The following is a 17,495-nucleotide window of genomic DNA, read 5'->3' as shown; positions in this document are numbered from 1 at the left end:
TGACATGGAAGCCTCTGGAAGGGATGGGGTGTGCAGTAGGTTACTGAATGGTCCCATGGGAGTCATGAGGACATCAGCAATATCTGCCTGAGGCCCACAGCATGGAGGCCGGTTTCATAGTTGTGGACTTTCTGTAAGCTGAGAGCGTCTGACGAATCTGGGTCAGTGTGTCAGGAAGGGCTGTGCCGATGCCCTTGGTATCCTCAGAGGGAGTGTCAACTGAGAGGAAGGGGTGGTTTCAGGAGTCTAGGAGGTCTTGCTGTGTCTCAGATCCTAGATTTTAGATCCTGGATTTTAGATTTGTACAGAGGTTCTTAGAAATGGGATGTCTGATGAAATCCACCTAGCTCTTGGCTTCCCTGGACTATCCATGAGAGTTCCATATTCTTAATAGGCTCAAACTGCAGCGGTAAAAATAAGCCAGTGATCTAACCTAAAACCCAGCCACAGAGGGAAGGGAGAATCCAGGAGATGGCCACTGCAAAACCAGTCGTCAGAGGGTGATGGTATTGGAATTCTCTCTTTGAAGCAGGGCTGTGACTACAGTGAATCTATCATCATGGTCAATGTGACATGCAAAATGAGGTCAAAGCTGAGTACCTCCTAATGGCTTATATAGAGAGATCTTACGGTCCCCCCACCTTAGCAGAGTATAAAACAGTCTTTCCTACAGGAGAAGCTGACTCCAGCTTATTGCTGTTGTACTTGCCCCTTTTGATAAATACTAGCAGGGGAAACATTGTCAACAGATGGTATTGACTCAGTTCTATGTCTATATTAGTTAAGCATTAGCTGCTATAACAAATAAACTCCCAATATCTAATGGCCTGGTTTTGATCAGTGTTAGGAGAGGCATTATCAACAGAATGTATTGACTCAGCTCCTTGTGTATATTAGTTAAGCATTCTGATAGAATAAATAAATTCCTAATGATTCAGCGAGACCAGAAAATTTTCTTCTTGTGTCTGGAAAAGTAAATAAATTACCATCCACTCATGGCCGTCCTCTGAACAGTGGTATAAGAATCTAAACCCTTCCGTCTTGTGTCCCAGTGGTGTCCTTCAGTTAGATGGCGGGGCTTGGAGATTTGCATGGCGGCGGGGGTGGGGGGAGCTGTGTTCACTTGGCAAGGGTATACATGCTCTATACTCATGGCCAGACCTTGGTAACTTGGACATAGCCAGTTAAAAAGAAGCCTGAGAAATGTGGACTATTAGGAGGTCAGGAAGAAGGGGGAACAGAGACAGTTCTTTGTATCCCTTCTAGGAGACCGCGTATTTCTTCAAGGGCTATTTGTAGGGTGCTAATGTCAATGTTGACAGAAGCCAGGCAGTGCCACAGGAAGATCTGTGAACGTCCCTTGAGGCTAAAAGGGTAGAGGATTAATAAAAAGGCAACCAGACTATCAGTAGAGTAACTGCAAGTTGTGATGGTGGCCTGTGGACATGAACAGCAGGCAGGGTCGGGAGTGGCAAGAGAAGCTCAGAGAGGTAAACTAAGGCAGACTAAAGTGGTTCTCGTAGCTCCCAGTCTTCCTTCCAAGAACACTGAATGCTGGCTTCACTAGACGTCTTGTAACTTCCCTCCATTCCCAGATGAGTTTTAACATTTTTATAGATCTCGGGTAGCAACTAGAGGAAAGACAGAGAGCCTTTAAAGGCAACAGAAGTCACCTCTAGGGGCTGGAGAGATGGCTTAGCAATAAAGACGACTTTCAGCTCTTCCAGAGGATCTGAGGTCAGTTCCTAGTGCCCATGTGAGGCTGCTCGCCACCAACTGTAACTCCGGCTCCATGGGATCTACTGCCCTCTTCTGGCATCCAAAGGCACCTGCACTCATGTTGCATGTACGTGCGCACAGTGAAGTCATTCCTCCCCAGCCGCTGCATCTTGTTCTGGGATGTTAGGTCGTTTGTTTTCCCCTTGAGATGGAATTACCCTTGAGGGGTACTTCTGAAGGGGGCCTTCTTTAGCTCTTGTGTAGAACGATGATGTTCTGCTTGTCTTCCTTTAATGTCTACAAGTTTTCAGTATCTAGGATGCCCATAGAATTCACTGTTAAGGTCATGGTTTTTGAGTTTAGTGGGGGAGGTAACGAGGACTGAGAACTAGGCTGACATCAGGCATGGACTAGGCCAACAGGTGTGTACCCATCCCATTCATCCTCTCTCCGCCCTGCCCCCCAAGAATCTGCCAGCTCTGTGCTTCTGTGAGTAGGGCATGTGGCCTAGAGTTGGCCTCTACCTGCTTCTGATGACCAGGAATTGTGCCGTGGCTCCTGGGAGAATTGGGTGGGGGGGAGCCACAGACCAGCAAATACCAGCCATTAGTTAAAGAAGTTCTTCTCTTTTGTTCTCCAGGGACTTCGTGAAGGCCTTTATCCAGTTTAAGAAACCCATCGTGGTAGCCATTAATGGGCCAGCATTGGGCCTGGGAGCCTCCATCCTGCCCCTCTGTGACATCGTATGGGCCAGTGAGAAGGCCTGGTTTCAGACACCATATGCTACCATCCGACTCACGCCTGCTGGCTGTTCCTCCTACACCTTCCCCCAGATCCTGGGTGTGGCGCTGGTAAGCCTCCTGTTTCCTCCATAACTTGCTTGGTCTGAGAGGCATGTGTCTGGGTCTTAGCAGGGCCCTTTCCCAGAGTTGGAGCACAGCAGTGCCCTGTGAGTGAAGCCCAGGTATCCATTAGACACGACGAATCTGCTCTGGCATCCTCCGTTGTCCGAGAACCACTGTGACTGAAGCCAGGCTGATCTCAACCAGACTGAAAGGTCTTCCAGCTGTTGGTGTTGAATGGAGTAGCTGGGCTGAGCTGACACTGATGCTGCCTACTTATTGTTTACCTACTGTGCTCCAGGCGCCATGCACACAGAGTCCCCTTTATTCCTCATTACACTCTGGTAAAGCTGTGTCTTTGGGGGAGCTGAGCGCTGCAACCAACAGCCACAGTTATCAGAGGTCTGGCATGGTGGTGGCAGGACAAGTCTCGTCACAGTAGTGCCGGCAGGACATAGAGAGCATTCACTGTGTGTCGGGGCCACACACAACCCAATGAGGATGATGGTGGTTGTTACCAGTGAACATATGTGGCGGACCAAGACTCTGATGACTAAGGAAGCTATCTAAAGCCGTGCAGTGAGCTAAGGGGTTTGCTCAGTTGGTCTCAAGGGCTTGCCTCATAAGCACAAGGACCTGAGTTCAATTCCCAGAACCCACATTAAAAAAAAAAAACAACAAAACTCAGTGTGGTGGCAGATGCTTGTAATCTCCGGACAGGAGAGACAGACAGACTTGGGGTTTGCTGGTCAAGCCTTAAACTACCTGGTGAGTTCTAAGGCACGACGAGACCCCCATCTCAAAAAAGAAGGTGATGGCGCCTAAGGAATGGCAGCTGAAGTTATCCTCTAACCTCTAGACACACGTATGTTCACATGCACATACCTGAAATGAACAGTGGTTCTCAACCTTATTGTATGCCGCGACCCTTTAATACGGTTCCTCACGGCGTGGTGACCCTCAGCCGTAAAATTGTCTTTGTTGGCACTTCATCATTTTGCCAGTGTTATGAATCATAATGTAAATATCTGGTATGCAACCTCCTTTGAAAGGGTCACTCAATCCCTGAAGAGGTCCTGACCCCCCAGGCTGAGAGCCGCTGTCCTGGGATTTGCATCTCTTATGGTTCACTACACAGCCTGTGCTCTCAGCCCAGCCTGCCCTAAAGCAGAAGTACAAATGAGGAGCGAGTCTCAGAGAAGTACAGCCAAGGGTTCAGACAGTACAGCTGGACCAGGCAGGTGTTAGAGGTCGCCTTTGCATGCACGGTGGTGGGAAGAAGGTAGCCTAGGTGGCCCGGCTGACCTGAGCCATGGACCGTGCCTGTCAGGGAGGAGGCAGGGATGTTGATACAATCAGTGCAGGTTTCCAGGAGGCCTGCTTAGTGAATGCAGGAGGCTCCCTACAGTCAGGTGCTGTAGGTTATGGGAGAGCCCAGAGTCTGCTAGGGCTGCCTAGCCCTAATGCTGTAGAGCCTGCGAGTATACTGTCCAGTGCCCTCCTGCCCTGTCACGTGGGTCTCTTGCTAACTGTCTCAGTTTCAGTACAGGCTCCAGGGTACTTTTTTTTGGAGATACTTATTACATAATCCACCTTTAAGTAAGCCCTGGTTACCCCAAGGTAGCCTGCACGCTAGTGCACTAGTGAACTCTGACGGCTTCCGTCCATGGAGGTGCTCTGGAATCCCTGGGCAGAAGGCTGCACAGAGAGCTTTTCAAGTGGGGTGGGGGTGGGGTGAGATGTCCCAGCCTGCCTTGGCCGTCACTGTGAGTGGCTGAGTCGCCATATCCCTTCCGCTTTATTAGTGTCCATCCTTGCTCCTTTCAAAATCAGTCCCTCCAGCAGCAATAAAGACAGTGTCCCCTCCATCATGACCTCTGAACCACACACCAGGTGTTGGTCCGGCACCATCTCCAGTAATCCAGGCTCACCTGGGAGCCCACAGCCCCGGCTGTCAAATGCCTCTGGCATGGCAGAGATGCCTGTGAGGTTTAAACAACTTGCCCAGAGTCGGAATCAGGACCAAACTTTATGTTGATATTTTCTTCGCTCTAGCTTGTGTTATTTGTTCTTAGTGGTCCTTGTCAGCAGTTCTCTAGCCTAGACATCTGCCCAAGAAGTCCCTTCCTTGGGCCTCTAGATGAGACCCATGTTTCTCTTCCAAGAGTACACTGGAAGAACACGGTTGGCTATGACTGGGAGACTCCCATGTATTCGGAGAGCCCACGTGCCTCACATCTACCTCAGTGTAGTATCATATAGGTTCACAGTGTAGGTGCAGGCTGGTGTGTATCACAATCACAGACAGACCCCACTTTCCGTAGCTTCCTGTGAGGACACAGAAGATGGCCATTCTCTTCCCAGTGAGTTCCTGTCTCTAGTCCTGTTCTGACTTAGGCACCATATCTTCTATGGAGCAGGCCAGCAGGTGGGACTTAGAAGCCATTTGGACTCAAGCCCTGTAGGATGTCTCAGGTGGCGGTTGTGGCACAGAGCTGGGAAGTGACACTTTACCATTGACATGAGCCCACACCAGCTGCTCCCCATTTTTGTGGCCATAAAAATGTTTAAGCTGTCTGGCATCATCTCTGCCTTCCCACCCCGGCTGTGATTCTAAAACTGTGTAGAGGGACATTTGTTCTCAGCCAAGTTCTGTCCCAGTAAGGGAGAGGGAAAGGAAGACACACCAGTGCCCCATAGTCTCCTTCAAGTGTACCCCTTGTCAAGGGCCTCATTTCTTTTTTTTTTTTTTTTTGGGGTTTTTTTTTTGAGACAGGGTTTCTCTGTGTAGCCCTGGCTGTCCTGGAACTCACTTTGTAGACCAGGCTGGCCTTGAACTCAGAAATCCACCTGCCTCTGCCTCCCAAGTGCTGGGATTAAAGGTGTGTGCACCATGCCTGACTAAGGGCCCCATTTCTTAAAGCTTCACCATTCCCCCAAAGAATCAAGCTGCAGAGACCAGTCCGTGAGCATTCAGTTTGGGGGAACATGTACGGTCCTGTAGCACAGCATATGACAGCTGCCTGTTTCAAACCAGACGGAAACTCCTTTGAAGAGCTGTGTGCAGAGACAGCCCAGCCAAGGAAGGCATGCTGCATCCGTCATAACTGTGTATTTATTGTCTGTTCCCCAGACCACCGGATAATGTTTCTCTATCTTGGTGGTAGGATTTTGGGGGTTCCTAATGCAGATACTTTTGATTGACATACACACACACACACTTAATGGTTCTCCTGTTAAGTTTTTGCTCTCCATTTTCCATACCCCCCCCATCTCTGCACCTTCCTTCTTCCCTCACAGACTAATTGTCTACTAAGAGGAAAAACTTGCCTCACATTCCAGTTGGAAAGTGCTAACATGTAGGTCAGGTTATCCCCTCCTTCCTGGACCAACCTCCGCAAGGCCAGGCTATTCGCACGAACATGGACATCTAAGGCAGTGCATACCCACCCCAGTTCAACCACGGGAGGGGAGTATTGCTGGATTCATGGAGCTTCAGTAAAAGGTTCCTTATGACAGTTTAATAAAAGCCGTGACAGACGTTTGTATGCAGTTCATATGGTGTATCCAACCCTAGGTTGTGAATCCGACCACAGAGAGCAGAAGCACTCACACCTAGCTAGTCCAGGGCTCACTAGAGGACATTGGAGGAGCTCTGTGCCCTCAGCTCTCTCCTGCCTTCGCTCTTTCAGGCCAATGAAATGCTGTTCTGTGGGCGGAAACTCACTGCCCAAGAGGCATGCAGCCGGGGCCTTGTGTCACAGGTCTTCTGGCCCACAACCTTCAGCCAAGAGGTCATGCTGCGGGTGAAGGAGATGGCATCTTGCAGTGCTGTGGTGAGTCCCTGTGTCATCCCTGTGCTTTTGTCATGAATAGATGGTGTGTGTGTGTACAAGTGTGTGTTTGTGTGCATTTGTATGTGTGTGTACATGCATTTGTATGTGTATGTATGTGTGTGTACATGTGTGTATGTGTGCTTATGTGTGTGTGTGTACATGTGTGTATATATGTGAGTGTGTATGTGTGTGTACATGTGTGTATGTATGTGAGTATGTATGTATATGTGTGTTTAATGTCTATGTGTATATGTATGTGTATGTATGTGTACATGGCTGCATGTATGAGTGTGTGTGTACACGCGCACGTACACATGCAGATAAAATCCTGAGGCCAACTAGGAGTCTCTAAGTCACCTCTACCTTATCTCTTAAGACAAGACCTCTCACAAAACCTACAGCTTGCTAATTTGGCTTAACTGGCTGGCCTGTGAACCCCCACCCAGAGAATCCATCCTTCTGTCTCCACTTCCCCAGTGCTAGGATTGTGAATGTGCACCACCATACCCCGTGCTAGTGTAAATGTGCACCACCATACCCAGTGCTAGTGCATGTACACCACCATACCCAGTGCTAGTGCAAATGTGCACCACCATACCCAGTGCTAGTGCAAGTGTGCACCCCCATACCCAGCACTAGTTTGAGTGTGCACCCCCATATCCAGTGCTAGTGCAAGTGTGCACCCCATACCCAGCGCTAGTGTGAGTGTGCACCACCATATCCAGTGCGAGTGTGCACCACCATACCCAGTGCTAGTGTAAGTGTGTACCACCATACCCAGTGCTAGTGTGAGCGTGCACCGCCATATCCAGTGCTAGTGTAAGTGCAAATGTGCACCACCATACCCAGTGCTAGTGTAAGTGTAAATGCATACCACTATACCCAGTGCTAGTGTAAATGTGTACCACTATACCCAGTGCTAGTGTAAGTGTGCACCACCACACCCAGTGCTAGTATAAGTGCAAATGTGCACCACCATACCCAGTGCTAGTGCAAGTGTTTACCACCATACCCAGTGCTAGTGTGAGCATGCACCACCATACCCAGTGCTAGTATAAGTGCAAATGTGCACCACCATACCCAGTGCTAGTGTAAGTGTGCACCACCATACCCAGCAGTTTACATGGGTTCTGGAGGATCAGACTTATGCTTATGTGACGACTGAGCCATCCCTGCAGCCTCCCTGGGGCCCTGCAGAGCCAGTGAAGGGTTTTCTGCAGTGTAAGATTTACTGCCTCTTGGTACAGAATGCCCATGTTAGAGGAGGTAGCCCAGGATATGGCATAGTCTTATCCATGCCCTCAGAAGGGGTTCACGGGAAAGGCTTCTACTCTTGGACAGCAAGCATGGTGTTGAGAGAAAGCCCTGAACACCCACAACATCACCAAAGCCACAGGTCAAGGGGTGGGGACGCCCAGGACAAGAGACTAGGGCAGGCTGCCGCTGTATTTGATTTCTTCTGTCCAGCCTGCTGCTTGACACATCTAAATATCCTCTTTTGACTCCAAAGATTCAGGAAAGGAGAGGCAAGTCACACCTCCACTGAGGTGCTAGGGTTTCATTAAGTGGTATTTGTTTTGTTTTGACAGACTAGAGTGAGCACAAGAGGGAACTCTCCGGTGGGAAGAGGGAAGAAAGGCTAAACCATGGAGCCTCAGGGCCAGCTCTAGTGGATCCCAGTGGGACACTGGGGGAGGTCCTGCACTCTTGCCCTTGAGAAACCGAGTGCTTGCTGGTCTGGTCTGCAGGACATACCCTTGACCTCACATGCCTTCTCTCTCCACAGCCATCCCGCTGTGACACCCACTTGGTGATGTGGGCATTTGCTCGACCTCTTCTCAGCAGCCATTTTTTGTACACCTACTGTGTGTGCGCACCCCAACAGGAGTACTGCTCATTGTGGTCTCCATAGGATGCCTGTGCACTTGATATGGACCTTGTACCTTACTGATTTTATGTAGATCCTCTTTTAACTCTTGGCTGGGCTAATTACTCACCCTCTTTCCCTGAGATTCTTCATGTTTCAGCTCTGAAAATCTTGCCAGGAAACCGTATGTTCCCAAGTGAACAGGCATGCTTAATCACCTGAGGATCAACTTCACAGAGAGAGGCAAGGGGAGAGGAGAGCTCAAACAGGGCATGGGAGGCAGGAGGCAGGAGGTCTAGGTGTCCAGAGGCATCTAAGCAGTGGCTGTGGCCAGTTTGCACAGAGGATGTCTGTTTGGACAGGCCTGAGCGGCTGTGGGGAATGTAGTCTGCACTCTGGGAAAGAGAAGCACCCAGGTGAAGCAGCTGTTTCAAGGATCACTGAGGGGACCAGTTTGTAGGAAAGGCCCACTCAGGAGAAACTTCTCCACCAGTGCTATGGACCCAGGAGCTTTAGGATACTTCCTGAGAGAAGACTCTCCCTCAGAGTGATGCCTGCAGTCTTTGGAGGTGATGCCCTCAGGAGAGAAAGATTCCAGGATGAGAAGCAAATGCTCCTGCCACCCAGCAGCCTCAGTCTATGCTGGAGTGTAAGGTCCTTCTAGAAGGCTGGCACCTATAAGTCTGCCCCTGGCCTTTGGCTGTTTCAAAGTACTTAGAACAATGAGAATCTGTGTATTGACCCCTGGGGAGGCATTGTCATGGTCAGGGGATCAGCCAGATTGAAGTTCCTTATTGTGCTACTGTTGAATGATCCAGCCCTGGGCCATGTTGCCTCCTTCATCTACAGTAGGGGTTGAGGTGTGAACTAGAGAAGCCAAAGAGATCAGAAAAACATATGTCCATGAAGCCTGTTCATCTCGTGCGGTTTTAATGCTACAACTATTGTTGTTCAGCACTATGATTACTAGCACTCATTTCTCTAGTATTAGTGAGCTAACTCGTTGCCATCTTACTACATCATTGCTCATTGGTGTGGGTATTATGTTGATTACTAAGTTTATTATTGCTCCTAACCACAACCATTTCTGCGCTTGCTGAAAATCGTTACTATGGTGCAGTGTTATTCATTTCTCCAATTTACACAGTTATTATTCACTGCCACGATTGTTACAGGCTGCAACCTTTCTTATGGTGGTGACTGCTAACGGTCCTTGTTACCCTGGACTGCAGTGACCACCACTGTTAACAGCTGAGCCTAAAGGAGCATCCTGTGGGTACTCCAACGACCATTATTAGATCAGCTCATCACCTCGTTCTGTGTTCACAGGGACCCTTGGGTTTGGGTATTCTTCCTGTGACAGGTCATGAAAATGACTCTGTTCATCATCCATGGGGCCGGGTCAAAAAAATGGTTTGCAAACTTGGTCATGAAACCCATAGGCAAATAGCACCAAGAGGCTGTGTGGACTCAGCACCGTGGGCAAAGTGATTGTTGTGTAAGCATGGAGACCTGCGATTGATATTCCAGAAACTATATGTATAATATGTGTGTATACGTATACATACACACACAATATATATTTACACACATATTTATATGTGTGTGTATATATATTTGTGTGTGTATGTATATATATATATGTGTGTGTGTGTGTGTGTGTATGTGTGTGTGTGTGTGTCTGTGTGTGTATGTATGTGTATATATGTATATATGAGAACCTGTGCTGGGAAGGAATATATACACACACATATGTGTGTGTACATATACATAACATATACATATACATGTGAACCTGTGCTGAGAAGGAATATATACACACACACATATGTGTATATACATATACATATACATATACATATACATATACATATACAATGTGTGAACCAGTGTTGGGAAGGAAAAGGCAGGTAGATGATGAGCTCACCAGCTATCCAGTCTACCCTGTCTGTAAGCACTAGATTCAGTGAGAGATCCTGTCTCATAAAATAGATGAAGAGCATTTGAGTCACCTGTGCTCCTGTAAACACACACACACACACACACACACACAGAGTACTGATCATATGTCACCTTAGGCAAGGCCCCCGAGTACCATGCTTTTCTCCCATAGCCATCTCATGGTAACAGGCTCAACACCCCGACCACCCGAAGTGGTGAACCTCAGGACAGTTCTCAGCCCCAGGGCGAGCTAACCCAGCATGCATTTCTCTCCAGGTTTTGGAGGAGTCCAAATGCCTGGTCCGAAGCTTCCTGAAGTCAGTGCTGGAGGAGGTGAACGAGAAGGAGTGCGTCATGCTGAAGCAGCTCTGGAGCTCCTCCAAGGGCCTGGACTCCCTGTTCAGCTATCTGCAGGACAAAATCTATGAAGTCTGAAGGGCCCCGGCTCACCTGCCCCCACTTGCTCAAGGGTCTCAGACTCCCAGCCGGGCCCTGTGTGTTTCTACCATCGGAGCCCAGGGTCCACCCTAGCCAAGAGTTTGTCGGGGTGTGTCTTCACACCTACGGTTGTATCCATTCCTCGTGCCCTTCGGTTGTTCCTCATTGGTTTGATTTTGTGTAAAGGTGGCAAACGCAGCACCCTTGGCCTCCCTGTACACCCTGTCCCAGCCAGCCATAGAGCCTTCCAGGGATCCATCTTCTAAGCGCTCCGCCAGGCCCTGTCGACCTTTCCCCCACTAGCTGAAACTCTCCTACCTTGGTCCAGAAGGGGGAAGACCAACCTCCCTCAGCCTCCCGACTCAGTGTGTGTCTACACAGTGCCTCCAACTTGGAGATGAGGCCATCACAGTTCTCTGGTTATGTGATCTGGGACCAGGGAACAATCGTCTTAGGGAACCCGCAGACCAACGAGCGTGCGGTAAGCTCTTGACTACATAAGCCTGGCTTCAGTCTTCTCTCCAATGCAACTCGGTGTGACTCTTAGGGCTTGGTCTTAATACCCAACTGAGTGATTTACAAACCCAGATATTGTACATTTAGAAACATTTTGTTAAATATATATTTTTAAAACAACGTGTAAGTGGAAATTCTGATAATTTATGTGTATTATATGTAAAGCTAGTTTTGCAAAAAAAACAAAAAACAGAAGAACATGACTTACTAGGAAATTTTTTTCTTTATTTGGGTTTATTTTATTTATTTATTTTTGTTTATATATTATGAAGTCTATTGTTCACACAGATCTTATTTTCATACCACCCTGGACCAAATACTATTCAAGGTGCACGCCGTTTGGTGCGTTCGTTCTTGCGGTGAGCCACGTGGAAAGAGAGAAGAGAAGGGATTCTTTTAAAGGCACAAGCCTGTGCCAGGCCCTCTGTGTGCGGCTCATGTGACAGAATGCTAGTTCTCTAATCTTCAAGGACAAGTCATGGTGGCATTTTCTCTCTTAAGTCTCTGTCATTCAGGAGAATGGTGGACTCTGTGTCAGCCCCGTCCCTAAATTCGTGATGTTAGGAAGGGATGGCGAGCAGCCCATCTTTAGGATGATATATTGCCTAGGGTGAGACTTTTTTTTTTCTCTAGGATAAATAAGTGAACTTAGATTTCCAAGACTTTTCCTTCCATATGAACGTTACTGTCTTGGTTGGACTTCTGGGGGTGTTGAGAAAGAAAACTCAGTCTTAGGAGTTTCTTTACAGTCCAAACCTGAACAATAAATCTTTACTTTTTTTTTTTAAGCTGAGAGAATACGAGGAAAGCCTTATCCAGCATGTAGGTCTCCTTGCCCCACTGGCCCTAGCCTACTGGAGCCTCCAGTAGCTGACTTTATGTCATCCAGTTGAAGTCTGCAGGGGGCAGGGGGTTGGGTGTTGAGTGTGAGTTGATGAAGAGATGGGAAATGGAAGGGACTCGTTGGGATTGGGACCTCACACCTATTTGAGATCACGTGCTTAGAGAAAATTAGACCGTGGGGCACGGGGTTCCAGGCTAGTTCTAGATGGATTACAACCTTGACCACTGTTCTTTCTCTTCAATTCCCTCTGAGTTTCCCAGCCTTTCTCAGCCCTTCCTTGGTGACAGCAGGGCTACAGCGCAGAGTCTGCACAGCTTGTGGAGGGGAGGTGGGCTGCAAAAGTAGAGATGGTTCTTTGGCTGCCCTTGAATGGGAATAGCTGCCCCAGTCACAAGTGGGAGGGATACATGGCCCTAAGCTTGGAACTATGCAGACAGCTGAACGTTTGCATGAGAATTAGTGACCTGGCTCTAGAAAATGGCTCCCATACGTACGCACTTGGCTTTGTGGGCCTTAGAATGACCTTGCTTTGCTCTCTAGAAATGCTTTAGAGCTCAGAAGGGTTCAGGAAGAAAAGAGTTTAAGTCCCTATTCTCCACCAGCCTGTGCCACCTTGGCCATGGGGAGCTTGAGAGTACAGTCACCTTGGCTGTATTTGGTCACAGGAATATGGAATTGAAGCATGTGGTCCCCTGGAGTCCCTATAGAACACTGTAGGAGCTGTGGACTGACTGGGGTGTAGAGAATTAAGGAGCCTGAGCCTCTTGTCCCTTCTCTGCTGGGATGAGCTCCTTGTACGCTTAACCCCACACCCTTAAGACATCTCCTGTTCTTTACATGTCTGAGTAACTCTTTCATATCGCTCCCTCCTCTATAGGAACCACCTCCCCCAAACCTTTCTGATTAGCTTCTGGTCAAGCCAGTTTTGTCCGTAGGGAAGCAAGTTGTCAGGGTTCTCTCTAGAAATAGCACGGGATGTTTAGAAATTCCTGTGATCAGCAGTCATCTTTGACTCCTGAGCATACAACCAGATATGCTTTCTCTCTTGGCCATTTGATGGGCGCCACACTTCTGAACATACTGAGGATCTGTGATGACTGAGGTAGACGCTGACCATTTCTGAGGTGGGATTCACACTGCTTGTTTTTAAAGACTGTGTTCCGTCTGTTGGAAGGAGGTAGCTCTGCCACTTGGACACAAGGCATTTAGTCAACTTACTGGGCTGGCCGAACCATGGGAGTTGGTATTTTCCGGCTGGCTGTTTGGGTAGTGTGGAGTTGGAATCCAGGTGACCCACATATAGCAGATTGAGCTGGGATGGAGAATTCAGTGGTTGCATCCAGGTTACCCCCAAAGCTTTATTGCGGTAGGGTGCTGGCTCTCTCATCTTTTACTTTGTACCCCAGTGTCCTCTCTCCTCCCATGAGGTCCTTTTGCTTGACCTGTTATTCTCCTTGTTCCTTTTCCTACTACCCTTTCCTAGGGCCCGAGTAAATCTTTTGAGGAATTTTAGATGGTCTTTGCAGGCCTGGTGTATGTGTCCCTATTGAATTTGGAAGGGCAGCTATGAGTGAGAGGTAGAGGCTTCCTCTTCTGAGTCAGGGTTCCCTCTAGCAAGCCATTTGAGACTCTCCTCTGTTTACCACAACCTTGGTGGTGGCAGCTCCCATAGGACCCGGCTGGGGTTAAGTGCTCCGGCGGTCCCAGGCGACTTTTGAAGAGTTATAGTTAAGATGGCCAGACCACCTCAGCTCTGGGAAGCCACCACCTAAGGTGGGTGTTCTTTTCAGGTGACCCTTTGCTGGGCAGAGGTAGTCTGAGGGAAACACGGATGCAGAGAAAGGCGGGGACTGGGGGAAAACGGGGAAATGACGTAAAATCTTACTCTGTGACATAAATCAAACGGAAATGTCCTCTCAGAAGCCGGAAAAGATGATTTCCCTGACTGAAGTTCAACCTGAGGATGGGAAAATAATGGCAGGAGACACTGGGCAAGGCAGATTTAAATCTCCCAATCCCTCTTTTACAAATAGCCTTGACTGAAGGCTGAGTCATATCCCTCACTACTAACTGCTGGTTTCCAAAATCCCCTTAAAGGGTTTGTAAAAAAATAATTCTCTCTCTCTCTCTCTTTTTTTTTTTTTTTAAGTTTGGAATTTAGTTCTATCCCCACTCTTTTTCAATCTAGTTTCTGTTGAAGTTTTGTTTTTTTTTTTTTTTTGTAAAAAATAAAAATTAAAAATAGAGACATCCACCAATCTTCCTACGGGGACGTTTAGAAGGAAGGCTTGCGTCTCTTCTGTGTTTCTTTATTAAGATACTGAGATCTGTTGTATGTATGAGCCAAGATGCCCTCACTAATATACACAGTATTTAAGACTCCACATGAGATTTCTTGAGTATTTTATTTTATTCCCTGTAAATGGTTTTGTAAAATCTTGGAAATGTACACTTTGGTTTTGTAGATATATCTTTGGGGCGGGGCGGGGGTTGTCTTGCATGTGTGTTTTTTGTTGTTGCTAATTGTCACATCATCCTTTCTGCAGGTTTTGGTTGAAATGCTTATAGACTTTAATACAGTAAATATATTTTCAGAATATAAACTTTTATATTTCTGTGGTAAATTAGGACATGCGTTTTAGGCAATCTTTTCCATTAATATCACTTTTTCCTTCAGTGGGGGGAAGAATATATCTCATATTGGTTTGGTGCCAATGTTTTGTTTTTTTTTAATTTTTTAAATTTAAAATCAGATAGTCTTACATTATTAAGAAATCAAGTCAATTTTCTTTTTCTCTAGAAGTCATTGCGTTTGAAATCTAATTTGAAAATGTATTGAATTTGTGAATAAGCCTTACCATTAGGTTCAATAATCCTTCTGACCTTTCAAAACTACACGTGTAGTTCAAGATCTTACCCCCTCCCCCCCATAAAGTCTCACTGTGTGGCAGTTGATGGAGTTCGGAAAAGAGCCTTAAGCTTGTTGCAAAAATAATAATAATATAATTAATTAATTAAAAGGGTAATACGGGTTGTTTCCTTCAAGTAAGCCATGCTGGTGGGCTCAGTGCAGTCTGTAAGTCGCTCATGGCTGATCTGAAGAGAGTGGTGGGAGGAGCTGATGGCGGCAGGGACCAGGTGGAGTCCTCGGCGAATGTCTTTGGCCATAAGACTGGACCGAGGGTAGGCTTTCTTGAGCCACTTTCATTCTAGTAGTATGGTTGAGGGATGATGACAGGGAGGGCTGCTAACTCATCATTTGTTCTAAACAAATGACATTTCCTGCTCCTGACCCTGCTGGGGACCCCAGGGTAGCTAAAGTCCGTGCTCTCTGAGAGATGTTAACAAAGTTTACATAAGAGTCTTGCTGTGTAGACAATCTGGAGTCAGTTTCTGTTCCATCATCGGCATCACCATATGTCCTTGGCGTTTCTGTGAGGAAGTGTGTGTCAAGCCATACTAGGGTAGAGTGTGCTGGATGAAGGTACTGTAGCTACAGAGAGGGAACAGCCGGTGTCCTGGTTTGTCCAGGGCTGTTTCCATGGCGCAAAAATCACAGAAGGTAGAGTTAAGTCTCAAAAATCAAGTTGTAATATCTTTTGGTAGGTGCCAGCTGATTCTCCTTACCAACCCTCGAAATAGGATCTTGCATTTAGGGCTATGTGGCTTAGCATGTGGTCCATCTCTAGGAAGTGTCCAAAGTCACTTTCTCAGCCTTTGGGATTAAGATTGGCATGTGTCAGTCAGAAGACTTGATGTCTGAAGTGAAGCTTCAGTCTTATGTCTCTGGGTTTGCCTCACCCTCCTTACCCCGACATCTAGTCTGATGTGGGAGCTTACCGACTCCAGGATATTCAGAGGGTGTTGAGTTCTCCATCTAGTCTTTAACTTACCATTGTGCCATTAGTCCCAGCTTGAAGTTATTTTCTAATGTCTACGTTAGCTAGATTGTGAAAAATAATTGCCTTTCATAAAACCAAGGACCAAAGATTCCATTATTCCAACCAAACATGAGTTTCATAAGCTGTAGGCACATCTGCGTCCAGATGTGTGAGTTTCATGGCACAGAGGAACCCTTGGTTCCTCCCACCCCCAAACTCATGCTCCCTGACTTGCCATGCAGAGAAGTTGAATATCTCTTGAAAAGGCTCTGAAGGAAGAGTTTCTGAGATGGGAACTTAGTATCTCAGGTGGGTGTTTCTGCTTGTATAGCCTTAAGTTTTCATTTATCCCATTATAAAACGGAGGTCAGGGATCCCTCCAGGTATCTAACCACGGTCTCTTCCATTTGCACGTGGGCCTCCAGCTGAAGTTTTGCAGCTAGGTCTTCGGTAGTACATCCTGTGTGACTGCCAGATGTCCATCTCTTTAGTTTCTCATCAAGCCATCCCACTTCCTGCTTAGTAGAGCAAGAATGTTCCCCGGTGCCCCCACCATGGGTCACCCCATTTTCATCCCCATTCACGATGATGTCATTGGCCTCTTAACTAATCCAGAAGACTGACGTTAAAGAAGTGGTATTCTACTGGTAAGGCTTATTACCAAACTTCGGATACTGAAGCAGGCTACCAAAAACATATCCAGCTCACCCTGGGAGTTTCTGGGTTGGATCACGGATGTAGCAAACACACCAAAATCCACGGATACCTTTGCAGGTTAGGTTGCTCATTTTCTTTTTCTTGCCAGATTTTCACGGGAAGGTCTTTAGTTCCGGATCCTTGTAAGTATGAGTCCTTCATAGCGTTATATGCAGGTTTAGCTGGTCCATTCTCCACGTTGTAAATATTTTCCCCAAACTGGGTGCAGTACTGAGGGTAATAATCTGATTTATCAAATGCTGACTGTCTGGAGCAAATCGTCCGCTCTTTGTGAATGGTCCTGTAACGTATATGAACATATTTCTGGGTGCCTTAGAAGTTGTATTTTTCATGTGTGCTAATATGCAGTATTTATACATTGTGAGAAGCTGCTTTGAATAAAAAGATTGAAACTTTGTCTCCGTTTGTTTGTGTCCCCACCCCACCCCTATCCCTTTGGTGATCTATCTGTAGAATTCACAAATGGGTTCTGTGGTTTCAACATAGAGGAGTTTCTGGGACCTTGGAGGTGTGCTAGGGTTGTTGGCAGCCCTGGCTACTCCATCCAGGTCTGGCTTGAAATGTCACTTGTATAGAGGGGCAACATTTGGATGCCAGAGGACATTAGAATGGAGGGGACATTTTTTCAGGGAGCTGACGTCACATTTATCTCTTCCATGACATTCCTTGCCCGCCCGCCATGCTTTATAATATTATAGTCCCCATCCTCAGCAGATAAATATCCACAGAACTCTGTCTTATACAGTTCATGGTCAACAGTGATGTCTGTCACTGTGGACAAAGTCTTTCCATACCCAGAATCTTGTTGCTTTGTCTGTTACAGCATGACTCTTGGAAGAGGCAAATGGAGGGGGTCCCTCCAAAGCATGCATGGCCTCACATATGGGGGAAGGG

General features: G+C 47.2%; 1 protein-coding gene across 1 annotated transcript in view; it reads left to right on the top strand.

The window, feature by feature from the left end:
* Cdyl2 (chromodomain Y like 2) overlaps positions 1 to 16,997 on the top strand; it is a 169,886-nt gene extending 152,889 nt beyond the window's left edge. The window contains exons 5-7 of the mRNA XM_021170904.2: positions 2,360 to 2,570; positions 6,254 to 6,397; positions 10,482 to 16,997. Coding sequence (XP_021026563.1) covers positions 2,360 to 2,570; positions 6,254 to 6,397; positions 10,482 to 10,640 — 514 coding nt within the window. The 3' untranslated portion in view covers positions 10,641 to 16,997. The remainder of the gene's footprint in view (positions 1 to 2,359; positions 2,571 to 6,253; positions 6,398 to 10,481) is intronic.
* Positions 16,998 to 17,495: the final 498 nt, after the last annotated feature.

The sequence above is a fragment of the Mus caroli genome, chromosome 8, assembly GCF_900094665.2.
Source record: "Mus caroli chromosome 8, CAROLI_EIJ_v1.1, whole genome shotgun sequence".
Lineage (NCBI taxonomy): Eukaryota > Metazoa > Chordata > Mammalia > Rodentia > Muridae > Mus > Mus caroli.
Note: the sequence above shows the minus strand (reverse complement) of the source record. Positions and strands in the feature narration are given on the sequence as shown.